Source organism: Geotrypetes seraphini, chromosome 8 (assembly GCF_902459505.1).
Source record: "Geotrypetes seraphini chromosome 8, aGeoSer1.1, whole genome shotgun sequence".
In the NCBI taxonomy this organism is placed as follows: domain Eukaryota; kingdom Metazoa; phylum Chordata; class Amphibia; order Gymnophiona; family Dermophiidae; genus Geotrypetes; species Geotrypetes seraphini.
In genome coordinates, this window is record NC_047091.1 from 157,649,348 (window position 1) to 157,677,175 (window position 27,828).

Genomic DNA, 27,828 nt, shown 5'->3' on the forward strand with positions numbered 1-27,828 from the left:
TATTGAGGGATACGGGAAATCCGGGTCTCCAACAAGGAGCACCTAAATGGGCCTCCACGTGTGCGGATCACCGGACTAGATGGACCTTGGTCTGTTCCGGTGAAGGCGTTTCTTATGTTCTTATGATAAGTGCAATAGAAGGCTTCTTAAAGTTAGTAGGTATTTATTGTCCATTCAAAGCTGAGATGAGAATCTCATTTATAATATGGCAGAATAAATGCTAGAATAGCATTAAAAAAAATAATACATCTAAATTATTCATAAGACCATCCAACATACTAAAACCTACAAGCAGTAAATTGTAGCAAGAATATCTCCCTAGATTTGACAGACTTCCAGAATGATCTCGACATGGATCTCAAACCATAATTTAGGCCCTCTTTTACTAAGCCGTGGTAGAGGTTTCTACTGCAGCCCGAGGCGCTAAATGCTCTGATACTGCTCTGACGCTCGTAGGAATTTGTGTTCAATAAATTCCTAGTAGAGCATTAAATCCTGTGCTCTCTTCACATGTCTCAAACGCTCTTCAGGACAATGGTAAAAGCACTTTGCACAGATTCATACAACTCTTATTACTTAGGCCTCCCCCTTCTCTCGCTACCTGCTTTTGGGTCTCTGTACCGGTATTCAAAAGTTGTTCACGTACTTGATTTTTTTTCCATATTATCTTACCATGATTGTATTTGACCCTCACCTTGTCATGCTCCTAAATTATTTGTACCTTCACCTCTCATATACAATCTTCTACTTAATTCTTGTTAACCTCATCAAACTTCACGGCGTTTTGTGGTATGTTGTTTTTGTTAGATGCCATTGACTCGTGTTCGAGTCCTAGCGACTTGATGAATTGTGGATCTAAAAAGAAATCGATTTTGTGCTAGTCTGGAAAGGTCCTCCAGCATCATCCCCATGGTTGTTTTCTTTTTTTTTTTTTTTGTAATTTTTTATTTAGAAGAAGAATAGGAGCACACAATACACTCAGCAAACCAATATACATAACATCTCACCCACTCTCACCCTTCCCCAGTTTAAAGAACTCCCCAACCCCCACTATCCCCCCTCCCACAACAGCGGGACATAACTCCTAGAATCCATGTCCCCAACAATACCCCACACAGAGAGAAGCACCTGCAATACTGCAAGTAAATCTAGACAGCATGTAGAGCAGGGATCTCAAAGTCCCTCCTTGAGGGCCGCAATCCAGTCGGGTTTTCAGGATTTCCCCAATGAATATGCATTGAAAGCAGTGCAATCACATAAATCTCATGCATATTCATTGGGGAAATCCTGAAAACCCAACTGGATTGCGGCCCTCGAGGGACTTTGAGACCCTTGAAGTAGAGCAACCCAAGAAGACTAAACAAGAGACAACACCAATGTGATGCCCCCCCAAGCCTACCCCAGCACCCCGTCCCAATTCCAAACCATCCTGCCAAAAATCTCCCCCAGATAGCCACATATTGTTGCCAGGACCTTGCCAACAAGGCCGAGAGCCGATATCTATCACATACCCAGCCCAACTTGTCCTGCATAAGGTGCAAGGAGAGCCCAGATGTACTCTTCCAATAGCGAGCCACAGTCAACCGTGCCGCAGTGAAGGCTAACTGAGCCAATTTGTCCTGTGTATCATCTACCCCTCCTGTGGGCATCCCCATGGTTGTGTTCAACGTGTCCAGCCATCTGATTGCAGTTTGCCCTCTTCATCTGGTTCCTTCGATCTTCCCAAACATGATGTCCTTCTCCAGTGATCTCTCTCTTCTGATGGTATGACCACAATAAGACAGTTGTAACTTCGTCATTTGGGCTTCGAGTGACATAGCCGGTTTGATCTCTTCTAGAATCGATTTGTTAGTTCTTCTGGCGGTCCACGGCGCACCTAAAATCCTTCTTCAGCACCAAAGCTCAAACGAGTCAATCTTCTTTTTGTCTTGTTTCCGTAGTGTCCAGCTTTCGCATCCATAACTGCCCACTGAGAAAACGAGTACATATACAAGTTTGATCTTTGTTTGGTGTGTTACCTCCTTGTCTTTGAATACTTTATCGAGAGCCTTCATTGAAGAGTGACCAAGTGCTATTCTGCAGAGTATTTCCTCCCTGCTAATTGCTTCTTTGTTTATGAAAGAGCCCAGGAGATAGAAATCCTTTACAACTTCTGGTCTATCACCTTCAGGTTCAAAATCTTCATCATTTTCTGTCTTCATGATCTTCGTCTTGTTTATGTACAGTTCTAATCCCTTGTTATGATTTTTGGCTTTGACTTTTCTGAGCAGATACAGCATGTCTTCTTTGCTGCTGGTGATGAGCGTTGTATCATCTGCATAGCGCAAGTTTTATTGCGGTATGCAAATAAAATTTTATGTTATGTTATTAAATCAATAATGTGCTGGTTCTCTTGATCTAATAGATGCCTGAATTTAGCACCTGCATTGTTAGGTCACCAGCTTTAAATATTTAGGAGTGCTTCTTGACTCTGCCCTAACCTTCAAAGATCAGATAACAGTGGTAGTTGAAAGAGGCTTTTATATTCTCAGACAATTACGCCCCCATTAAAAAATATATTAAAGCATTTACGTTGCAAACTTTATTGCATGCATTATTTGTGTCAAGACTAGATTATGCAAATGTGGTCTACTGGGGTTTAACCCATTACTTACAGAAAAGATTGCAAACACTTCAAAACGCTGACATAAGGCTTCTAGGGAGTGCCAGATTATATGATCATGTTATGCCTCTAACTGCTCAGTTTAGATGCAAATTTAAACTGTTATGTCTGTCCACAAAGTGTTACGGGAACATGAACCAGACTACTTGAACATATCTTTGTATACACCCATGAGATGTACCAAGATCCAAAATTTTAGGCTTGCATCTCCACATTTTAAAATATCCCTTTGGGCCACCTCTAGACAAAGAACATTGTTCTGGTTAGCACCATGCTTGGAACGCACTACCCAAGGATATTAGAACAGAAGTAAATTATAAAAATTGTAAAAGAGTATTAACAACATTCTTTTTTAAGATGGCGTTTGAATACTGAACGATGATCGGAGGGGAGGGGAGCATAAATCTGCAAGAAATGAGGGAAAACATTATATTAGTCCTGGTTAAACCTTAAGATTATTAACAAGTAATAGGAGTATAAATGGATTTTTGGTTGAATGTCTTTCTTTTGGGATCGTGGTTAGGTCTTCCCTATTATTTTAATGGAGTTCCTTTACTTCTTCTAAACTAGGTTTTTTGGAAACTTTAAACAATAACAAATCAAACCAGACTAAGACAAGCTATACAGAGATGAAACCAATAAAGCTCGCTTTAGAGGTTTAATAAATTCCACCCATACATCTACTTTCCTGCCTATAAATAAAAGAAACAAGAGTCAAATATTGAAGGCATTTATTAATCAGAGCAGTGCTGAAAGCAAACAGCCGCCTCTGTTTTTCCATGATACATATATGGAAATAATTGGTTATTTCCTGTTGCAAAACCATTTTCACCAGTCCAAATACAATACAGGATGTGATGCTTCTTAGTATGTGTTAATACAAGACTCTATATCTGTTGTTCACCTAACTCCTTTCAGTGTTTCCAAACTGATACTGTACATACAACATGAAAGCTAGATATTGAAAGAGAAGGGCCACCAGACTCATTCAGTCTTGCCCAATAATGGAAAACATTTTTAGATCAGCTAAAATTTATTTTACAGATTAATGCAGAAATAAAGCTATGGGGATGGCAAACAAGATCTCTGTTTGTCATTAAAGCCTTTTTCTGCATTTGGGATGGAGTGCACAGTTTTCACACTACATTTCACCTTGCATCTCTCTTGTAATATGGATTAACTAAAAAAAACCCCAAAAACTCTGCTTGAGTTAGGCCAATGTAAACAGATGGGAGGAGGCAGAGGTAGAGCTCAGAAAGATGGAAAGGTCCCTCAGCCCTCCCCGTGGGAGTGATGTAATATTTACGTAAATGACCTCTTCCCGACCTCTTTTTTTAATTTTTCCAGTTTACTTTGGAAGTCATCCGAGTAAAATATAAATAGAGTTTGACACTCATTAATCCGCCTTGTGATAAGACTAGAAATTCCTAAGGAACACACACCTCTCTCCTATGGAGGGTCAAATGCGGAGATGAGCTTTCTTACTCAGGAGTAAAGAGAGATATAGATGTCATTTTCCGTTTTGTGTAGTTGACCAGCAGAGCTAAAACAAAACCCCAAAAGATTGTGAAATGCAACCCTGCATGGACAGTGTCTAAGTTTTAATACTGCCTGTGTGAATCTAAAGCTTGGAAGGAGATCTAGCATGTGTGACTTCTAAATACACTTGAGTTCACTGTAATTCGACGTTTAACATCTCGGCTGCTTATTTGCTGCTTGTTCAGTAAGACTGTTGACCCAAGCCCAGTGGAGGCACATTGGATGCAAGAAAAGAATGTGGTGGACCCGAAGGCTCGTACTGAAACTTTGCGAGGCTAAGATCCTTGAAAACTTGATGCTCCCTCTGGCTCATTCATTGCCATGATCCTGTGTACTCTTAAAACCTTCATCTACAAGCGATAGTGTACCGCAGTCGGTGTTGTTCAAAGTGCTTAAGTAAAAGTAAAAATAAATATATTTTTTAGTACCTAAGTAAAAATACAGTGAAGAGCACATTAAAAAATTTACTAAAGTGAAAGTAAAAAAAAAAAAGTTATTGTATAGTATAATACTTTTTGAGTATAATAATTTTTGAGTCGCCTTCAGAGTACAGTATAAAGCAGTAATGATTTGTCATCAATTCTTGTATTGAATTGTTTAAAATAATATACTTAGGGCCTCTTCTACTAAACCACGCTAGCGGTTTTAGCGTTGGAAGCCACGTTGAATGACCCATGCTGTTCCCAGGGCTCATAAGAACTCTATGAGCGTCGGGAGCAGCACGGGCCATTCAGCGCAGTTTAGTAGAAGAGGGGGTTAGTTATATATCGAAAAGATCATTACGCTCTGAGAATTTAGCTTTACTGAAGACGACTGTGAATCCAAGGCTTGTTGAAACTGGTAAAATGATCTTTTGTTGTGCAGAGTTAAGTTATGGAACCCCCTGGTGGGTCAGATACGAAATTGTCGTGAAAGGGGCATGTTTAGAAAATGACTTAAGATGTAGTTATTTGTAGATGCCTTTCTCTAGCCAATAATATTCCTCTTTGGCAGAGTTGATGAACTTTTCATGATCAAGCTATGGTATTATTTTGTAGTCATGATTTTTGAGGATTGTTTGTATATTTATTTTATTATGTTTTTGTTTTAAATTATGTAAACCGTTTAGTTTTTAAACGGTATAGAAATTTTTTAAATAAAATACAAGGAATGCAAGTATTGTTAACATTTTTATCCCAACAATGTTTTACACTTCTCCCTCCGAATCCGCGGTTTCAGCATTCGGTTATTTGCAATTTTTTTTTTTTAATCCATTTTCATTTTTTGGGCTATTTTTAAGCTCTCTTAGACCCCCCCCTTAAGCCTTACCTGATGGTCTAGCAGGTTTTCGGGGCAGGAGCGATTTTCCTACACTCCTGCCCCATGCAGATTACTCATAGGAAATGGCTGCCGTGAGCTCCCGCAGTCTCTTGAGACTACGACAGGAGCTCATGGCAGCCATTTCCCATGAGTGATCTACATGGGGCAGGAGCGTAGGAAGATCACTCCTGCCCCGAAAATCCACTAGACCACCAGGTAAAGCTTAAGGGATGCTAGGGGGGTAGGCCAGAGCCGGCCCAAATATCATTTGCTGCTTTTTAATATTCGCGGGCCGGCTCTGCCCCTAACACCTGTGGATAGGGAGGGAGAAGTGTAGTTCTACAATTCAATCCACTTTGCTTTTAGTAAAATTTGAAAATGGCTGTCACTCATGCAAATATGGCACCCCTCCCCCTCCCTCGTCTCCTTCCCCAATTCCCCCTGCCGCGTGCGCCCCCTTCCTTTCCGTTCACCTGTCCCTCTAGTTGTTCATCGTCGTGAGCAACAAGAACTTCAGTGTGCTCCTCGCGACCCAGTTGGCTCTCCCTCCGACGTCATTTCCTGTGCGCAGCACCTGGAAGGGACATCAGCGGGAGAGACGACTCAGTTGTGAGGCATATGTTGACGTTGTCGCTCATGGGGGAAGGGGGGGTGCGTGCAACAACATCAACGGCTCCTTGCAAACCGCATTGGCTCCCGCTGACGTCACTTCTGGACGCTACACATACGAAGTGACGTCGGAGGGAGAAGCGAGGTGGCCACGCCTCTCACCACACCACTGAGTCTGATCGAATGAATCACTTGCACCTTCTTATTATTGTCATCATGCTGGCCAGTTACTTTTACAAAGTTGAAATTGTCGTCTCTTCTTGCTCTAACAGTTTTTCATCCGATGTCAAATGCTGAATATACGAGGGGCCGCTGAAAAGTTCTCAGCTGAACCAACAGAGTTGGGGTAGTCTCCATCGAGGGCTATATACTTACCCCCTGCCCCCTTTTACAAAAGCGTGGAAGAGGTTTTTAGCATTGGCTGGTGCGCCGAATGCTCTGTGCTTGCTCTGAGAATCATAGAGTTCCTGTGAGCGTTGGAACAGCGCAGAGCATTCAGCATGCCAGCCGGCGCTAAAAATCTCTTCTGCGCTGGGTTGGTCCAGTGATTTTCTACTTTTTTTTTTTTCCTTCTGTCAGAAAAATACAGAATGAAAAAAAGTGGAAAATCGCTGGATTAAGTGTATAGGCCTCGTTGGAGACTGCCCTAAATTGGGAGGGGCTGAGAACTTTTCAGCAGCCCTTCGTATTTGAGTACGGATGCAAGAACGTCAAATGTGTGGGAACTCTTCAGACTCGGGGGGGGGGGGGGGCCCGGACAAGCAAGCTTCCTTTCAAAAGACTGTCAATTTAGGGCTCTTTTTACAAAGGTGCGCTTGCGTTTTTAGCGCACGAACCGGATTAGTGCGTGCTATAGCGCACGCTACCCGAAAAACTACCGCCTGCTGAAGAGGAGGCAGTAGCAGCTAGCGCGCAGGACATTTTAGCGCGCACTATTCCGCGCGTTAAGGCCCTAATGCGCCTTTGTATAAGGAGCCCTAAGTTGACAGCCACCCCATTGGAAAATTTTCCAACGAATGACTACGGATGTGTTGTGGTAGAGATTAGAGAATGACACGGTGACAAAATTCATCACCGTTCCCGTCCCCGCGGATAACCGCGGGAAACCATCTTCATGTCATTCTTTAAGGAGAGAGGGAAGAATCAGAGTATGAATGGCCACACCACTGACCCCTAAGCTTTGCTTTGAAGAATGCTGGTGTAGAAGGACTGAGGTTGAAATAGACACTAGAAAATGACATGGGATTATTTCCCGCGGTTATCCGCGGGGACGGGAACGGTGATGAATTTTGTCACCGTGTCATTCTCTAGTAGAGATGTATCGGTTCACCAACGATTGCAAGCAGCTTCAGTTTTATCTCCATTTCAAAGCGACCCAGTTCTGTATGGCTGGAGGACCAGTAACCAGTTCAAGAAACACAGGCAAGTCCACTATTCTCATAAGCTATCTTCACGCAATAGCAGAATTTAAGATGAAACAATCCACTGTATGTGTGAAGAGGTTTGCAATAGCAAAACTCCGTTCCAGGTTTTGCTGTTTGATTTGGTTTACTGAGGAACTTGCATTTTACATCTTGCTTCTGTTTTTACTTTTTTATTTATTTATAAATTTTCAAATATACATAATCAAGATTTAACTTGTACAGAAAGCAAGATTCAAGAGATAAAGGAAAACCGTCCAATGCAAAAAATTATACAGATTCAAAAGAAAAAATTTTCCTAACTTAAATCCAGCTCAAGTCCTCTTATAGGATCCAAAATTAAATTAAAACGGAGTTAAAACAATTTGTTTGTTAGGAAAAAAAACAGTTATAGGTTAAACTTGTGCTAAGGGCAGCCATCTAGCCTTCATTGAGCATTCTCCAGCCTCGACAGAGACAGAAATGTTGTCAGTTGTGAGGGTTCAAAGAAAACGAATTATACATTTATAAGGGTATCGAAGGAAAAAAGTAGCACCCAAGGCTGTAATACCAGGTCTTAATAAAATAAATTCTTTCCTACGCTTCTGTGTGTCCCTGCCCAAATCAGGAAACATTTGAACTTTCAAACCCAAGAACTCTTTGTGCTTATTTTTAAAGTATAATTTTAAAAGCCATGTTTTCTCTAGGGTGAGAGCGACTGAAAGAAGCAAGGTAGCCGGAGTAGCTACTTCCCTATCAGAAGTCTCTAATAAGGCTGATACATCCAGTGGATCTTGAATCACTTCTCGTAACTGTTTTTACTTTTAACTGGAAGCATCAGATGTAATTAGGTAAAAGTAGTGAATGTTATTCTGTACTTTACAAGTAAAACCTTGGTTTGCGAGCATAATTTGTTCCAGAAGCATGCTTGTAATCCAAAGCACTCGTATATCAAAGCAAATTTCCCCATAGAAAATAATGGAAACTCAGACGATTCGTTCCACAACCCCCAAAACTTTAATACAAAAACTATACGTACCTGTATTGCAAGACCTCGCTCATTTAGAACAGTCACTACACTCTCGCGGCGTCCGAGAGAGAAAAACCATTGGCTCAGTTGTGATGATGTGACACTTGTATACTGTATGTACTTGTATTGCAAGACATTGCTTGTATATCAAGTTAAAATTTAATAAAATGTTTTGCTTGTCTTGCAAACCAAGTTACTTGCAATCCAATGTTTTACTGTAACACAATTTATACTTAAGTACAATAACTAGTTACATTTACTTAGTTACTGTACAACATTGACTATGGTCTCATACTTTCTGATGGGTTGCGAATACCAGACTGTATTCAGTTGTACCCTGAAGCAAGGTTCTAATGGAAGTGAATAAGAAATTCAGAATTAGGAAGCGGGACATGATATTCTCGAACAAGAGTTTCAAGAAATATAATTAACACCCTTCCCTTACCTAGTTGAATGTATGCACTATGAAAAAATACTAATTCGAATATAGTATATCCCTCAGCAGGGCCGCTCTTACGGCCTCTTTTACCAAGCCGCGCTAGCGGCTTCGCTGCGCTAACGGCCCCAAAGCCCATAGAGATTTAAAGGGCTTCAGGGCTGTTGCCGCGCGGCTTTGTAAAAGAGGCCATTAGTGGCTCCGGAGCCCTGTGCAGGCCAGTTTAGTGCCAACAGAGATATAAAGTTGTTCTAAGCCTCTGAGTTCTGTTATCTAATTTCATGGCGGCAGCACCTCTGACCTGCCTTCAGTCTATTCGTAAAACAGATGCTCAATTGTTTCACGCTGGTGGTCGTTTTCACGTTTCTTTTTTTTTGTTTTGTAGGACTGTGTGCAGCTCAACCAGTATAAGCTAAAAGATGAAATCGGAAAGGTAACATTACAGCATGAAATCTTCATCCGCGTATATTATCATTCCTTCCTGTATCGTAAAAAGTTTAAAATATGCAGCCAGAAGAACCTGGACTGGAGGATGTACGTAAGAATCCAGTAACAGATGGCAGTGCGAAAAAGATCAAAACGACCCAGCCAGATTGCCCTGTAAAGTTATGCACTGATTACATACATAAATCGATATGACTCATAGCATGTATAGGCCCAAATTCCAGTTAAACACTATTTTGTAAATGTGTGCGTATCTTACGTAGTGCGTACTTTACAGGTGGGCCTACACCTAGGTGAGGTCTAGGTGGAGCCTAGGTGAGACTACTTATATACATAACTTATAGAATACTATGTTGTGGGGAGTGTGTGGTACAGTGATTAGAGCTACAGCCTCAGCACCCTGAGGTTGTGGGTTCAAATCCCATGCTGCTCCTTATGCCCCTGGGCAAATCACTTAATCCCCTGTTGCCCCAGGTACATTAGATAGCGTGTGATCCCACCGGGACAGAGAGGGAAAAATGCTTGAGTACCTGAATGTAAACCATTAAGGCTATACTAAAATAAATAAATATTATAGTAAATGATGGCAGATAAAAACCTGAACGGTCCATTCAGTCTGCCCAACAGTCACACTCATTATCAATTCATGATTAAGCCAACAATGAATGTGATATAAAATACTTCATCTTTGGCATTTCTGGGACATAGACCATAGAGGTCTGCCCGGTAGAAAATGGCACGGGGACCGTTTACCGTGGTAAATCGTGGTCACCGTAGTAAATCCACAGTAATGGGGACATTTGCAACTGGTTTATAGCAGGAATGGGGACAAGACCTTTCACCGCCCCGCGGGTATAGGGACAAGACCTTTCACTGCCCCGTGCAAAATTAACAGGTAAGAACATAATTTTTCCATAGAATATGAGCATAAGTCCGCAGTTCCTCGCCTAACTTTAGGTGCAAGTCCTTTGCTAGCTCAGTGGTGTAATGCTTGCACCTAACCGTAAGTATATAACTGTTAGTATTCTTCAGTCTTACCTGACCTTGTGGATTTTGTGTATGCAGTTTGCAGAATCCCGACTATAGGCAGTTACGTGTTTAAATGCTAGAGTCAAATGCAGGAGTTACTGATTATGGAAAGATTTTGAGTAGAGACTCTGAGGTAAGAGAGCTAAGAAACAGTTACTTGAACAGTGGCATAGCGAGGGTGCAAGGCGCCCAGGGCGGTGGCGGCCCCCTCCCCCGCTGTGCCACTGTCCTTGAATTGTGGATGATCTCTGCCCAGTAAAGTTTGTTCTATATGCTTTTTATTCTCTGGGAACTGTACAGCTGATTGGTTAATTTTCATACTGTACATTACTTTTTGGGGTTGCAGGGAGGGAGGTTTTGGAGGGTTGGATGCATTCTGACAGTCATTGATGGACTGATGGACCAAGGGCTCCTTTTACGAAGGCGCGTTAGGGCCTTAACGCATGGAATAGCGCGTGCTAAAATGCCGAGCGTGCTAGCTGCTACCGCCTCCTCTTGAGCAGGCTGTAGTTTTTCGGCTAGCGTGCGCTAAAAACGCTAGCGCACCTTTGTAAAAGGAACCCTAAGTCTAGGTCGGTCCCCATCCCACCCACACCACTCCTCCAGATACACCCATGTATAATGTTGGTTTTTTTTTTTTTTTACTTTTTCTATGTTAGAATGCATCAAGTTGTTCTTTGTCGCCATATATACCCCGTTTCCCTGAAAATAAGACCTATCCCGAAAATGATCCCTAGTGTGATTTTTAAAGATGCTCCTAATATAAGCCCTACCCCAAAATATATAAAAATAATCCCTAGTTAAGATTGACCCCCGAAGACCCACACACACACAAATGTCCCCGACATTCCTTGACTCCTTCCCCGACACTAGTGCTGCCTGATTTGCTGAAAAAAATTGGACGCATTGATTCAGCAACCCCCACCCCTGCTGCTTTAGGAGGCCCCGGAGCGGAGGCATGTCAGTCTCACGGTGGGAAGGCTGGTGGGGTTCTGCTGCACAGGGGGATGGGAGGGATAGAAAGATGCACAAGGGGATGGGTGAGAGGGGAGGAAAGATGCTACACATGGGGGGGGGGGAGGGGAGAAAGAAAGAGGAAGAAATGGGATGGAGGAGAGGAAGGGAGAGATGATTGTTGTACATGAAAAAAAATAAGACATCCCCCCAAAATAAGCCCTAATGCGTTTTTGGGACCCAAAATTAATATAAGACACTGTCTTATTTTCGGGGAAACATGGGTAACGATGATTATAAATATATTTCAACCTAAATGCTAACTAGTGCTAATTATAGCCAATAGATCATTGACGTCGATTAACAGTTAATTATTCAATTTTTATGCACATGACTGTATCCTAGAACTTGCACATGAAGCTCTGAATGGTGAGTGCAAGTTTTTAAAACTAGGGGGGGTTACTGTGCATCATCTCTACTGTGAACCCTTGTGGGTTAAGCAGAATAGACATATTGGATTGCGTTAAACTGAACTGTCGATTCCACCGTCTAAATCTTGTTGACTAGCATAGGTTCTACACAGCCTACCAGACAGATCCAGGTGCCGCTGACCTACCAGGCATTCCAACCCCGCTCATTTGTAGCCCGTTAGACCATCCTGGTAATCCTCTTTTTCCATTCATCCTTGCTGCTGACACCACAATAACAAAATTTTCTTGTGCATTATAAGGAATGGATCTGTAGGACAGCAAATGTATGTACAGTCAAACCTTGGTTTGCGAGCATAATTCATTCCAGAAGCATGCTTGTAATCCAAAGCACTCGTATTAGAGAATGACACGGTGACAAAATTCATCACCGTTCCCGTCCCCGCGGATAATAATCCCATGTCATTTTCTAGTGTCTATTTCAACCTCAGTCTTTCTAAACCAGCATTCTTCAAAGCAAAGCTTGCGGGTCAGTGGTTGTGGCCATTCATACTCTGATTCTTATGTGAGCCAAGGATAATGAAGCCATTGTGACATCACTGATGTGATTGGCTCTTAGGCACTAGTGGAATGCGGCATTATGACATCACAATATCTGCTCTGGATACCAGAGACTGTCATTCTGTAGTGTCTGTTTCAACCTCGGTCCTTCTACACCAGCATTCTTCAAAGCAAAGCTTGCGGGTCAGTGGTTGTGGCCATTCATACTCTGATTCTTCCCTCTCTCCTTAAAAAATGACATGAAGATGGTTTCCCGCGGTTATCCGCGGGGACGGGAACGGTGATGAATTTTGTCACCGTGTCATTCTCTAACTCGTATATCAAAGCGAACTTCCCCATAGGAAATAATGGAAACTCAGACGATTTGTTCCACAACCCAAAAACTTTAATACAAAATACTATACGTACTTGTATTGCAAGACCTCGCTCATTTAGAACAGTCAATACACACCTGCAGCGTCAGAAAGAGAACCATGGACTCAGTTGTGGTGATGTGACACGTGTATTCTGTATGTTCTCGTATTGCAAGTCTTTGCTTGTTTAGAACAGTCACAACACTCTTGCAGTGTCAGAGAAGAACCATTGGCTCAGTTGTGATGTGTGTATACTATATGTGCATGTATTGCAAGACATTGCTTGTATATCAAGTTAAAATTTTGCTTGTCTTGCAAAACACTTGCAAACCAAGTTACTTGAAATCCAAGGTTTTACTGTATATTTTTTTCAACTAGTAGCCTGCTCAGAAATGCAATGTGCTACCTTTCTCCAGGGTTCCTACGGCGTGGTGAAACTGGCTTACAATGAAGATGACAATACCTACTATGTAAGAAGTTCATTCTGCTTTATTCTCTTTAGCTGAAAGTTCCACAATTTTCTCCTCCGATCTCGGAATTGTCCTTCCCCCCCCCCCCCCCCCCCCGGTACAAAATTTGCTCTCCGCATGCTGAGATGTTAACTAGAATTTTTGGTGTGTAAGTTTTGTTTAGATGTTAAAAAGTACCGTTTGCTGCCTGAAAGTTATCTCCGCATTAGGCCATCCAGGGTATTAAAGGTTTTTCTGGGTAACATTCTATACATCTCTTTCATGGGTTTATATATATTATCCCAGGACAAGCAGGCATGATATTCTCACATGTGGGTGACGTCATCTACGGAGCCCCGGCGCGGACAGCTTTTCAAGCAAACTTGATTAAAGTTTCAAGTTTGCACACTGCACCACGCATGTGCGTGCCTTCTCGCCCACTAGAGGGCGCATCCCACCTCGTGGTCCTCAGTTCAAATTTTTCCGCGGAGCAAGAAAGCCCTGTGGATCTGAGCTCCAGTGTTTTTGCCTTCTAGCTGCCGCGTTTAGTTTGTTTTCCTTCGAATTAGTTCGCGGTGCTGTTTCTTTCTTTTCGTTTCTCTTCAAAAAAAAAAAAAAAAAAAAGTCTTTCGTTTTTCATCGGACTCCGGGGGCTCCCGGAATCCGTGGCCGCGGGACGTCGGTACGTTCCCGGCCTTCTTCTTTTTCTTCGTGGATGTCCCGTCCTGTTACGGGATTCAAAAAGTGCAGCCGGTGCGAGAGGTTGCTTTCCATCACTGACCCTCACCGGTGGTGCATCGTCTGCCTTGGGCCCGAACATCCGACAGACTCGTGTGATCGCTGTGCTACCTTCCAAAACAGGGCCCTCCGTCGCCGTAAGGCAAGAATGGCCGAATTGTTCGCCGTCGACGCACCGCTTAAGGCCTCGACGTCGGCCTCGGCTTCGGCCCCGGCCTTGACCTCGGCCTCGGCGTCCTCGGGGGCCTCGGCCTCGCCTCGGCCCTCTTCCTCAAAGGCCTCGTCAGTGAAGCAAGCTTCGGGTAAGGCCTCTGTTCCATCCCCTTCAGCAAAGAAGCCATCCTCGAGTCAGGCCAAGGCGGGTGGGTCGACCCCGGCCCCGCATCGGACCTCGACTCCGCACACCCCGAGGGAATACTCGAAACCGAGGTCGCCCTCCAGGGAGTGTGCCCCGGACTCGGAACTCCCCACCTTCGTGGGGATTCCGGCCTTCCAGGATCTCCTCCGAGCTCTGATCTCATCGGAGCTGTCGGGAGCCCTGGAAGTGTTGCAGCGTGCTGCGGTTCCGGCGGCCTCGACCTCGGCCGGGACGCCTTCGGTCTCGGAGGCCCCGACCTGGGCTCCCTCGGGAGCCCCGACCTCGGCGACCTCGGTCTCGGGTACGGTGGCCCCGTTCACCTCGGTCTCGGCCCCGCCCCGGACCTCGACCTCGGGGGAACCCCCTGAGCGGAGTGTAAGGCCCAAGGAAAAGTTGCGCAGAGTGCGCCGTCTTTCCTCCTCTTCCTCCGGGTCTTCCAGACACGCCTCGCCCTCGACGCGACCTCGGACGGGGCGTCGATCGAGGAAGTCTAAGCGGCCACGAGGCTCGCCTCGGCGCGACCGTTCCTCGTCGTTCGGGGGCGAGGCGCTGCAGGTGTCGGAGTTGCGCCTCGACAACCCGAGGCTCCTCCGCTCACCCCATGGGAAGTCTTCCCGGGCCGCCTCGCCGAGGAAACGGGAGAGTGTCCCACGAACCCCGGGGTCCTCACCCAAGGGTTCGGCGAGGAGGATAACTTCCCCTTCCCCCTCGAGGGCCCTCGAGAGGGGATCCTGGGATTCGGGATCGGTTAGGGACCCTCATTATTCCCATGAGGCCTCCCCCCTCTCCTCGGTGGGGCGGTCGAGAACCCCCTCCCCCCAGGCTAGGCCGTCCTCATTTTCATCCTTCGTTCAGGACATGGCCCAAGCCCTGGGGATTGACCTGATGGTAGGCTCTCGGTATTCCAAAGAATTTTTGGAGGAACAGGACCTCCCCACTCTTCCTAGGGAGGTCCCTAGACTACCTCTCAACAGTGTCCTTCTGCAAACCTGGCTGAAGAACTTGTCAAACCCTCTTACAGTCACGTCTGTGCCTTCAAAAATGGAATCGAAGTATAGGACGATTCCCCCTAAGGGGTTCGATAAGGCGCAGCTCTCACACCAGTCTCTTCTGGTGGAGTCTGCTCTTAAAAAATCTCAGCCCTCACGGGTTTCTGCGGCGGTTCCACCAGGCAGGGAGGGGCGGACCCTGGACAAGTTTGGCCGTCGCCTCTATTCAAATTCCCTGATGGCCACCAGGGTTCTAAATTACGCCTTCACCTTTTCCTCCTTTTTGCGTGGTATGGTGAAGGACCTTCCTCAATATCGAAACTCGTTACCGGACTCCCAAAGAGCAGGATTCGACAAGTTTATGTCCAACCTGTCTCAATTGCGGTTGTACCTATTCCATGCAGTGTACGACGCCTTTGAGCTGGTTTCGAGGGTGTCGGCCCTCGCGGTGGCCATGCGCCGCTTGGCCTGGCTTCGCACCCTCGACATGGACCCAAACCTGCAGGAACGCCTGGCAGACTTGCCTTGTGTGGGGTCCGAGTTATTCGACGAGTCATTGGACGCGGCGACCAAGCGCTTGTCGGAACAGGAGCGCTCTCTAGCATCCCTGGTCCGCCCCAAACCTAGGCCCCCGCCGCAGAAACCCTTTCGGCCTCAGCCGCGCCGATACCCTCAGAAGTCGACCCCGGCTTTCTCGAGACCGCCTCCGAGACGTCCGTCTCAGCGAGGCAGAGGGGGACAACCCCAAGCTCCGGCGCAGGGCCCTTCTAAGCCAGCGCCTTCCTTTTGACGGGCTGAGCGGACGGGGCGGGTTCCCCTCCGCACTTTCACAAGAACCCCTTCCTATCGGGGGCCGTCTTCGGTCCTTCCGGGAGGCATGGACCGGGATTACCTCAGACGCTTGGGTGCTCCGGATCGTCTCCGAGGGCTACTCGCTCAACTTTGTGTCCTCGCCGCCGGACAGTCCCCCAAGTTTAGTCCCCTGCAACCGTTCGCAGCTACCGACCCTTATAACCGAAGCCAAAGCCCTCTTGAAGCTTCGGGCGGTCGAGCCGGTCCCCAAGGACCAGTGGGGTACGGGGTTTTACTCCCGCTACTTCTTGGTCCCAAAAAAGACCGGGGACCTGCGCCCCATACTGGACCTCAGGAAGCTCAACAAATTCCTGGCCCGGGAGAAGTTTCGAATGCTATCTCTCCCGGTTCTGTATCCCCTCTTGGAGGAAGGGGACTGGATGTGCTCCCTCGACCTGAAGGAAGCATACACCCATGTTCCGGTGCACCCCGCCTGTCGAAGATTCTTACGATTCCAGGTGGGGGACCTCCACCTCCAGTACAGGGTACTGCCCTTCGGCCTGGCCGCGTCCCCACGAGTATTCACGAAGTGCATGGTGGTGGTTGCAGCAGCCCTCAGGTCGCGTGGACTTCACGTGTTCCCTTACCTGGACGATTGGCTCATCAAAGCCCCGACCAGGGAGGGGGTTATCTCAGCGACCCGACAGTCTATTGCCTTCCTGCAAACTCTCGGGTTCGAGATAAACTTTCCAAAGTCTCAGTTGAGGCCGTCGCAGTCTCTTCAATTCATAGGTGCGGTGCTGGACACGGTGCGCCTACGCTCCTACCTGCCGACCCAGCGGTTGGAAGCCCTGGTACGGATGAGCCACCAGGTCTCTCAACAGTCGAAGGTGTCGGCCAAGCGCATGATGATGCTGCTGGGCCATATGGCCTCGACGGTACATGTCACGCCGTTTGCGAGGCTACATCTGAGGATCCCTCAGTGGACCCTCGCGTCCCAGTGGCGTCAGGAGTGCGACCCTGTGTCTCGCCTCATTTCGGTGACTCCGCCCTTGCGGAAATCGCTGCGTTGGTGGACAGACTCTTCAAATCTGTCCATGGGGCTATTATTCCGCACTCCGCCTTTTCGCAAGGTCCTGACCACGGACTCCTCGGAGTACGCGTGGGGAGCCCACCTCGACGGTCTTCGCACGCAGGGCCTGTGGTCGGCAGAAGACCGTCAGTGTCACATCAACGTGCTAGAGCTGCGGGCCATCTTCCTAGCACTTCGAGCCTTCGTTCACATATTGCAGGACCAGGTGGTCCTCGTCCGCACGGACAATCAGGTGGCAATGTATTATGTGAACAAGCAGGGAGGAACGGGGTCATGGCCCCTCTGCTCCGAAGCTCTTCGCCTCTGGGAGTGGGCGGCCTCCCGGAACATCTTCCTCCGGGCGGTCTACATCCAAGGAGAACGGAATTGCCTGGCGGACAAACTCAGTCGACTTCTGCAACCGCACGAGTGGACTCTACACTCAGCAGTTCTACGCGAGGTTTTCGCTCGCTGGGGAACGCCACAGGTGGATCTGTTTGCCTCTCCGGAGACACGCAAACTACCACTATATTGTTCTCGGATGCACTCGCAGGACCGTCTGGAAGCGGATGCCTTCCTACTCGACTGGGAAGGGAGGTTCCTGTACGCATTCCCTCCGTTCCCTCTAATCATGCGAACGTTGGTACACCTAAAATCATCCACGGCCACGATGATTCTCATAGCACCTCGGTGGCCGCGTCAGCACTGGTTCTCCCTGCTGCTCCAACTCAGTGCCAGGGAGCCTCTTCCCCTGCCTGTCTCTCCTTCTCTGCTGTCTCAGAGTCAAGGATCCATGTTACATCCCAATCTGCAGTCATTGCACCTGACAGCCTGGTTTCTTGTTCCCTGACTCCTCCGGACCTGTCTCAATCGGTGAAGGAGGTGTTGGAAGCCTCCCGCAAGATCTCGACGAGGCTTTGCTATGCGCAGAAATGGACCAGGTTTTCCACCTGGTGCTCGTCTTTTCACCTGGATCCGGTATCAGTTCCGGTATCCTCGGTTTTAGAATATTTGTTTCATTTGTCGCGCTCCGGCTTGAAAACCACTTCGGTGCGGGTTCACCTCAGTGCGATTTCTGCTTTCCACCAACCTCTGGAGGGACGCCCTCTGTCACTCCATCCCTTGGTGACACGCTTCATGAAAGGGTTACTCAGGATTTGTCCCCCTCTTAAGCCTCCGTCTGTCGTGTGGAATTTGAATGTGGTTCTGGCTCAACTGATGAAACCCCCGTTTGAGCCACTCAACAAGTCCCTCTTGAAATTTCTGACTTGGAAGGCGGTGTTTCTAATTGCCCTCACCTCCGCCAGGCGGATTGGGGAGTTGCAAGCCTTGGTTGCGGACCCTCCTTTCACTGTCTTTCATCACGACAAGGTGGTCCTCCGCACCCATCCTAAGTTTTTACCTAAAGTTGTTTCGGACTTCCACCTCAATCAGTCCATTGTCCTTCCTGTGTTCTTCCCGAAGCCCCACTCCCATCCTGGCGAGACGGCGCTTCACACGCTTGACTGTAAGAGGGCGTTGGCATATTATCTTCAACGCACCAGGCCTCATCGGAAGGTTCCTCAATTGTTTTTGTCCTTCGATCCCAATCGATTAGGGCATCCAGTTTCCAAGCGCACTCTGTCTAACTGGTTGGCCGCTTGCATTTCCTTTTGCTACGCTCAGGCTGGCCTTCCTCCCCCGGGTCGAGTCACGGGGCACAAGGTCCGAGCGATGGCAGCTTCGATAGCCTTCCTCCGATCCACCCCGATGGAGGACATATGTAAGGCTGCCACTTGGTCTTCGGTTCATACATTCACCTCCCATTACTGTCTGGACACTTTATCCAGGAGTGACGGCCGGTTTGGCCAGTCAGTTTTGCAAAATCTGTTTTCCTAAATTGCCATCCTCCCACCTGCCCTTTTTTGGTTAGCTTGGAGGTCACCCACATGTGAGAATATCATGCCTGCTTGTCCTGGGATAAAGCACAGTTACTTACCGTAACAGGTGTTATCCAGGGACAGCAGGCATATATTCTCACAACCCGCCCGCCTCCCCGGGGATGGCTTCCTTGCTAGTTATGGAACTGAGGACCACGAGGTGGGATGCGCCCTCTAGTGGGCGAGAAGGCACGCACATGCGTGGTGCAGTGTGCAAACTTGAAACTTTAATCAAGTTTGCTTGAAAAGCTGTCCGCGCCGGGGCTCCGTAGATGACGTCACCCACATGTGAGAATATATGCCTGCTGTCCCTGGATAACACCTGTTACGGTAAGTAACTGTGCTTTATCTACTGGGTGGGATGGTTTCCTTGTTGTTGAAACTTTGAGCTGGATTTGCTGTATTGATGTGTTCTCTGTTTGTTGCTCTTGTTGGGCGCAATAAATATATTTGACAATATATTATCTACTGATGAGAGATGAGTTCTCTTCAGTAGGTCAGGTCTGGAGGCGGAGCATTGTCTGACAATGCAGGGACTGTCTTGGGACACAAGTTGCTGTTAGCGGTGGCTTTTGATCACTTTGTGCTCCTGGTTGTCTTAAAACTGGTGCACAAATAAAGTGTCTTTCAACACATCTGATAGATCCAAATGTAATGTAATGTACCGTATTTTCACGCATATAACGCGCGCGTTATACGCGTTTTTACCTACCGCGCATACCCCTCGCGCGTTATATGCGTGAGCACGGTATACGAAAGTTTTCAAACATAGTTCCCACCCCGCCCGACGCCCGATTCACCCCCCCAGCAGGACCACTCGCACCCCCACCCCGAACGACCACTCGCACGCGCTCCCACCCGCACCCGCATCCACGATCGGAGCAAGAGGGAGCCCAAGCCCTCTTGCCCGGCCGACTCCCCGACGTCCGATACATCCCCCCCCCCGGCAGGACCACTCGCACCCCCACCCCGAAGGACCGCCGACTTCCCGACAATATCGGGCCAGAAGGGAGCCCAAACCCTCCTGGCCACGGCGACCCCCTAACCCCACCCCGCACTACATTACGGGCAGGAGGGATCCCAGGCCCTCCTGCCCTCGACGCAAACCCCCCTCCCCCCCAACGACCGTCCCCCCCCCCAAGAACCTCCGACCGCCCCCCCAGCCGACCCGCGACCCCCCTGGCCGACCCCCACGACCCCCCCACCCCCCTTCCCCGTACCTTTGGAAGTTGGCCGGACAGACGGGAGCCAAACCCGCCTGTCCGGCAGGCAGCCAACGAAGGAATGAGGCCGGATTGGCCCATCCGTCCTAAAGCTCCGCCTACTGGTGGGGCCTAAGGCGCGTGGGCCAATCAGAATAGGCCCTGGAGCCTTAGGTCCCACCTGGGGGCGCGGCCTGAGGCACATGGGCCCAACCCGACCATGTGCCTCAGGCCGCGCCCCCAGGTGGGACCTAAGGCTCCAGGGCCTATTCTGATTGGCCCACGCGCCTTAGGCCCCACCAGTAGGCGGAGCTTTAGGACGGATGGGCCAATCCGGCCTCATTCCTTCGTTGGCTGCCTGCCGGACAGGCGGGTTTGGCTCCCGTCTGTCCGGCCAACTACCAAAGGTACGGGGAAGGGGGGTGGGGGGGTCGTGGGGGTCGCCAGGGGGGTCGCGGGTCGGCTGGGGGAGCGGTCGGAGGTTCTTGGGGGGGGCGGTCGTTGGGGGGGAGGGGGGTTTGCGTCGAGGGCAGGAGGGCCTGGGATCCCTCCTGCCCGTAATGTAGTGCAGGGTGGGGTTAGGGGGTCGCCGTGGCCAGGAGGGTTTGGGCTCCCTTCTGGCCCAACTACCAAAGGTACGGGGAAGGGGGGTGGGGGGGTCGTGGGGGTCGCCAGGGGGGGTCGCGGGTCAGCTGGGGGGGCGGTCGGAGGTTCTTGGGGGGGGGCGGTCGTTGGGGGGAGGGGGGTTTGCGTCGAGGGCAGGAGGGCCTGGGATCCCTCCTGCCCGTAATGTAGTGCGGGGTGGGGTTAGGGGGTCGCCGTGGCCAGGAGGATTTGGGCTCCCTCCTGGCCCGATATTGTTGGGGAGTCGGCGGTCCTTCGGGGGGAGGGATGTATCGGACGTCGGGGGGGGGGCATCAGGCTTTCAGGATGGGGACAGACCTTCAAGGGGGGACAGTGCACGGAAGTCAGGGGGGGGTGAACGGAGAGTCGGGACAGCGCACGGAGAGGCGGGGCAGTGCACGGAAGTCAGGGGGGGTGAACGGAGAGTCGGGACAGCGCACGGAGAGGCGGGGCAGTGCACGGAAGTCAGGGGGGGTGAACGGAGAGTCGGGACAGCGCACGGAGAGGCGGGGCAGTGCACGGAAGTCAGGGGGGGGTGAACGGAGAGTCGGGACAGCGCACGGAGAGGCGGGGCAGTGCACGGAAGTCAGGGGGGGGTGAACGGAGAGTCGGGACAGCGCACGGAAAGTCGGGGCAGTGCACGGAAGTCAGGGGGGGGTGAACGGAGAGTCGGGACAGCGCACGGAGAGGCGGGGCAGTGCACGGAAGTCAGGGGGGTGAACGGAGAGTCGGGCAGCATGCGCGGTATAATCGTGAGCGCGTTATACCAAAGTTTTTGTGCTTATCATCGTGATTTCTGCGCGCTATACACGTGTGCGCGTTTTATACGGGTGCGTGTTATTTGCGTGAAAATACGGTAATGTAATTTATTTCTTATATACCGCTACATCCGTTAGGTTCTAAGCGGTTTACAGAAAATATACATTAAGATTAGAAATAAGAAAGGTACTTGAAAAATTCCCTTACTGTCCCGAAGGCTCACAATCTAACTAAAGTACCTGGAGGGTAATAGAGAAGTGAAAAGTAGAGTTAGAGGAAAAATAAAAATAAAATAAACATTTTAACAAGTCCAAAAAGTCTGTCAGATCTATATCGATAGACACAAATGAGACAAACGAGAGTGCGTTACCAGTCAGAACATACTGGTGGTACCAAAGGAATTTCTATTTATGAGAATAATTAAAAAGGTGTAGACTGGGGAGGTCCGGTTTTAAGACAAAAGAACAGGGGAAACAAAACCACAAAACTTAAAAGAGCAAAACCAAAGTGGAATTGTCCAATCAGAATGGTGCACAAATAAAGTGTCTTTCAACACATCTGATAGATCCAAATGTCTTTATTCATCCAATGTTGTGCAAGATCTTATGCCAATCAACCAAAACGTTGCTTCAAATCTAAAAGCTCTGCAGAAGGCCGCAGCGTTCTGCAGAGCTTTTAGATTTGAAGCAACGTTTTGGTTGATTGGCATAAGATCTTGGTCACTCCATTGTACACCCAAAGACTCCCAAGATTCCTGATGCAGGCCAGGTTGGCCAAAACATGTACATGTCGAGTCATTGAGTCACTGTATGAATTTGCACAACATTGGATGAATAAAGACATTTGGATCTATCAGATGTGTTGAAAGACACTTTATTTGTGCACCATTCTGATTGGACAATTCCACTTTGGTTTTGCTCTTTTAAGTTTTGTGGTTTTGTTTCCCCTGTTCTTTTGTCTTAAAACCGGACCTCCCCAGTCTACACCTTTTTAATTATTCTCATAAATAGAAATTCCTTTGGTACCACCAGTATGTTCTGACTGGTAACGCACTCTCGTTTGTCTCATTTGTGTCTATCGATATAGATCTGACAGACTTTTTGGAAGACACTCAAGATGTAATACAGATGAGAGCTACCTTACTTGTAACTCTTTTGAGTGAGAGCGATAAGGCATTGACGATGAAACTTTATTTTAAAAATAAAAATGCTTTATTTTGTGGAGGTTCAGATGTTCCCTGATGTGGCAAGATCGACCCAACTCAGAAGGAAGGGCTTTTTAGCCTCGAAACCTCGAGTTGTGGAACTGGGGGCCACATTTTTTCTGAAGTTTCCTTGCAAGTGTTTGGTGACTTTTCAAAGTATAGATTATATTTTTTGGGATCCGGCTCAGTTAATACAATTACTTGATTAAAAATAATGGGAGATTATATATTTTATTGGTTGAGATAGCTATTTTCAAAATGAGGAGCCCGATTTGAAAAAGATGCTTATATAGAAGGAAGATGTTTTCTTCCTTTAAGTTTCCTTTGAAAAGATTTCGGTAATAAAATGGTGCACCTTTCCTTTTGATGAGGGCTAGATGGAATTTCTGATTTTGTAATGATAATAATTATGTAAAATGATTTGTTATGTTTCCCTATCCTGTTATGTTTCTTTCTCTCATTGTCTCACAGGCAATGAAGGTGCTTTCCAAAAAGAAGCTAATGCGGCAAGCAGGCTTTCCGCGTAAGTGATGCACAATTTTATAAAACCCTGGATAGGCCTAACAAGGGCAATTCTAAAAGTGAGCGCCTGCGTTAATGCGCCACTGGTGTTCGTAAATGTGCAGAACAGTAACGCATTTGCAGAGATGTTTACCCATATGCATTTAAGTGGCAGCAAAGAGACATAGTAACATAGTAGATGACGGCAGATAAAGACCCGAATGGTCCATCCAGTCTGCCCAACCTGATTCAATTTAAATTTTTTTTTTTTCTTCTTAGCTATTTCTGGGCGAGAATCCAAAGCTTTTCCCGGTACTGTGCTTGGGTTCCAACTGCCGAAATCTCTGTTAAGACTTACTCCAGCCCATCTACACCCTCCCAGCCATTGAAGCCCACCCCTGCCCATCCTCCTCCAAACGGCCATGCACAGACACAGACCGTACAAGTCTGCCCAGTAACTGGCCTAGTTCAATCTTTAATATTATTTTCTAATTCTAAATCTTCTGTGTTCATCCCACACTTCTTTGAACTCAGTCACAGTTTTACTCTCCACCACCTCTCTCGGGAGCGCATTCCAGGCATCCACCACCCTCTCCGTAAAGTAGAATTTCCTAACATTGCCCCTGAATCTACCACCTCTCAACCTCAAATTATGTCCTCTGGTTTTACCATTTTTCTTTCTCTGGAAAAATTTTGTTCTACGTTAATACCCTTCAAGTATTTGAACGTCTGAATCATATCTCCCCTGTCTCTCCTTTCCTCTAGGGTATACATATTCAGGGCTTCCAGTCTCTCCTCATACGTCTTCTGGCGCAAGCCTCCTATCATTTTCGTCGCCCTCCTCTGGACCGCCTCAAGTCTTCTTACGTCTTTCGCCAGATACGGTCTCCAAAACTGAACACAATACTCCAAGTGGGGCCTCACCAATGACCTGTACAGGGGCATCAACACCTTCTTCCTTCCTAAAGGGGAAATTCTAAAAAAAACAAAAAAAAAATATGGCGCCTGAGTTGAGAGGGAAACGCCATTTTAAAACGCAACTTAAATGAAAATTCAAAATGCCTACCGGTGCCTAAGCAAACGGCGCCAGAATCACGCCTCCGGAGGTGCCCACCGGCCCCTAATGCTACTATAGGTGTGGCATTGGCGCCGTGAAACGCCTATGTAAGGTGGGATTCACATCACAGGTAGGCGCTGGAAATGCCTTGAAACCCCTGGCCTACATTTCCAGCGCCTGTCTTTGCCAGAGGTACGATTCTCTAAACGGCACCGTTGCATGATTGTCAGGCGGTTAGTGACCGCTTTTCAAGGCTGCTGCTGACAATGCACCGTTTATTTGGGGGGGGGGAGGTTTGTAAATCTTTATTCATTTTCAACCACATAAGAACATACCATCATAGCCAACAAACACAGCAAGCAAAAAACCACCTGGTGAGAAAGAACAGTACAAACCAAAACGCACACATCATGTAAGGAAACAATAAACAGAGTACAGTACTCCCCCGATATTCGCAGGGGTTCCATTCCAGGAACCCCCGCAAATATTGAAAAACAGTGAATGCGTTTTTTTCTCTTGCGGAGACAGGAGAGGGCAGCTGGAGAGGGAGGAGAGGGCAGGTGGAGTGCCGGCGAGTGAAGGAAATCACTTGCGGTATGTTTCGACCGTCTCTTCCTGTACTAAAGTCGGGCTACACCAATCAGGAGCTGCTTTGACATACAGCTCCTGATTGGTATAGCCCGATTTTAGTACAAGGAGAGACAGTCGGAGAATGCCGCGAATGAGAGGAACCGCAAATTCACGGGGGAACACTGTATGTTCAGGAGCAAAGAAGTACCCTCCCCCAGCCCCCCCTAAGCAAAAACCTCCAAATCCCCCAATCCCTCCCCTCAAACTCCCCCTCCCTATGCTAGGTAGGTATACAGAAACAAGATGTCACAGTCTGGAGAGCAAAGCAGTTCAACATCAAGCATTCAGAAGGCGACTATGGGCCACTGGTGTTAATATAGACCAGAAGGGTTCCCATTTTATAACCCCAAAACATACTACACATCACAGCAAGTTAAACAAACCCTAAAACAAAGGAAGAAGGGGTGTTGTACACGCTAAATCATAAAATCATGTGATGTTCAAAGTGCTATTTTGCAAGGGCTCCTTAGTGGCATAGCATGTAAATGGCAGAGGTAGAGCGTGGGAGGGGAATGGACGGAGCTGCAATTTACACATATAGCTTACAGAATACTGTAACTTATGCATGCCCCTGCCATATTTATGCGATCGCAGTTATGATAAGAACATAAGAATAGCCTTACTGGGTCAGACCAATGGTCCATCAAGACCAGTAGCCCGATTTCACGGTGGCCAATCCGGGTCACTAGTACCTGGCCAAAACCCAAGGAGTAGCAACATTCCGGCATCTCAAAGAATAGCAAGATTCATATGCTGAAAGATTGGAGAAACTGGGGCTCTTTTCCCTTGAAAAGCAGAGGCTTAGAGGAGACATGATAGAGACTTACAAGATCATGAAGGGCATAGAGAAAGTGGAGAGGGTCGGATTCTTCAAACTTTCGAAGACTACAAGAATGAGAGGGTATTCGGATAAATTAAGAGGAGACCGATTCAGAACCAATGCTAGGAAGTTCTTCTTCACCCAGAGTACCTGGCATGCGCTTCCAGAGGGTGTGGTAGGACAGAGTACAGTATTGGGTTTCAAGAAAGGATTAGATGTTTTCCTGAAGGAAAAGGGGATTGAAGGGTATAGATAAATATACAGGTCCTGGACCTGATGGGCTGCCGCGTGAGCGGACTGCTGGGCATGATGGACCTCTGGTCTGACCCAGCAGAGGCACTGCTTATGTTCTTATGTTCTTACCCCCAATGAGAGCAACATTCTAGAGCTGAGATTGTGATGTCATAATGTCTCATTCCACAGTGCCTCAGAGCCAACCTCATCAATGATGTTACAGTGGCTTGATTGTTCTATACTTGGCTCAGGTAAGAACATAAGAATAGCCATACTGGGTGATACCAATGGTCCATCAAGCCCAGTAGCCCATTCTCACGGTGGCCAATCCGGGTCACTAGTACCTGGCCAAAACCCAAGGTGTAACAATATTCCATGCTACCAATCCAGGGCAAGCAGTGGCTTTCCCCATGTCTTTCTCAATAACAGACTATGGCCTTTTCCTCCAGAAACTTGTCCAAACCTTTCTTAAAATCAGCTACGCTATCCGCTCTTACCACATCCTCTGGCAACGCGTTCTAGAGCTTATCTATTCTCTGAGTGAAAAAAAAATTTCCTCCTATTGGTTTTAAGAGTATTTCCCTGTAACTTCATTGAGCATCCCCTAGTCTGGTACGTAAATGTTAGACGCAGTAATTCTGTAATGAAATGTGGGCATCCACTTGCCGTTACAGAACAAAAAGCTTTCACTTATAAAATTGCCCCCAGTGTGGGTAATTTTATATCAGGGCAAGCGCTATATAGCTACACTAGGCACGAAGCTAACCCAGCGAGGCATAAAAGTATTCAGCTATGCAGACGACTTCACAATCATAATCCCGTTTACAGCATCCCCCTCCGAAATCACCCCCATAGCAACTGAAGCGCTAAACACAATGGATCAATGGACCACAGATTTCAAACTGAAGCTCAATTCAGAAAAAACTAAATTCTTCATAGCCTCACCACACGCACAAAATACGACAATATCATTACACATTAACAATCTAAACTACCCCATTCAACCAACGATGAAGATTCTAGGAGTAATACTAGACCAAGGACTAACCATGAAAGACCACATAGACTCCTTAATCAAAAGAGGGTTTTTTACTCTCTGGAAACTTAAATCCATCAAAGCGTACTTCCACACTTCAGCCTTCAGAATCCTAGTACAATCCCTAATACTAAACCACCTGGACTACTGCAACATCACCCATCTAACAATCCCACAGAAGCAAATGCAAAGACTACAACTGATACAAAATGCAGCAGTCAGGATGATTTTCGGGCTGAAGAAGTCCGATCACATAACCCCTTCCTACCGACTCCTACACTGGCTGCCGATGGAGGCGCGCACGAAGTTCAAGCTAGGATGTCTCTGCTTCAAAGTATTAAATGGTCTAGCCCCAAAATACATCACAGACCTCTTCTCATTCCCAACCAATAGACATGAAAGAAAAACACACATGAAATTTGTCTCCCCACCGGCTAGAGGGTGCAAATATAAGAGACACCATCAACAACTGCTATCATATCAAGCAGCCATATGGGGTAAAGACCTAGGAAAACTAATCGCGCACACAAACAACTATGAAGAATTCAGGAAACACCTAAAAACCTACCTATTCCTGAAATACCTAGGCAACGAACCGGAACATCAACCCCCCTCGTAATATCACCACATACCTGAACTTGCAAACTGTTAACCCAACCCCCAATCACTAAATATGAACACTCTATTCAACTTACGGAAC

At 47.4% G+C, this 27,828-nt stretch overlaps 1 protein-coding gene across 5 annotated transcripts in view; it reads left to right on the top strand.

The window, feature by feature from the left end:
- The window catches only part of CAMKK2 (calcium/calmodulin dependent protein kinase kinase 2), a 125,181-nt gene that overhangs the window by 51,596 nt on the left and 45,757 nt on the right, over positions 1–27,828 (top strand). For all 5 annotated transcript variants that reach the window (XM_033956771.1, XM_033956770.1, XM_033956769.1 and 2 more), the window contains 3 exons: positions 9,361–9,408; positions 13,161–13,214; positions 23,322–23,373. In XM_033956771.1, coding sequence (XP_033812662.1) covers positions 9,361–9,408; positions 13,161–13,214; positions 23,322–23,373 — 154 coding nt within the window. The remainder of the gene's footprint in view (positions 1–9,360; positions 9,409–13,160; positions 13,215–23,321; positions 23,374–27,828) is intronic.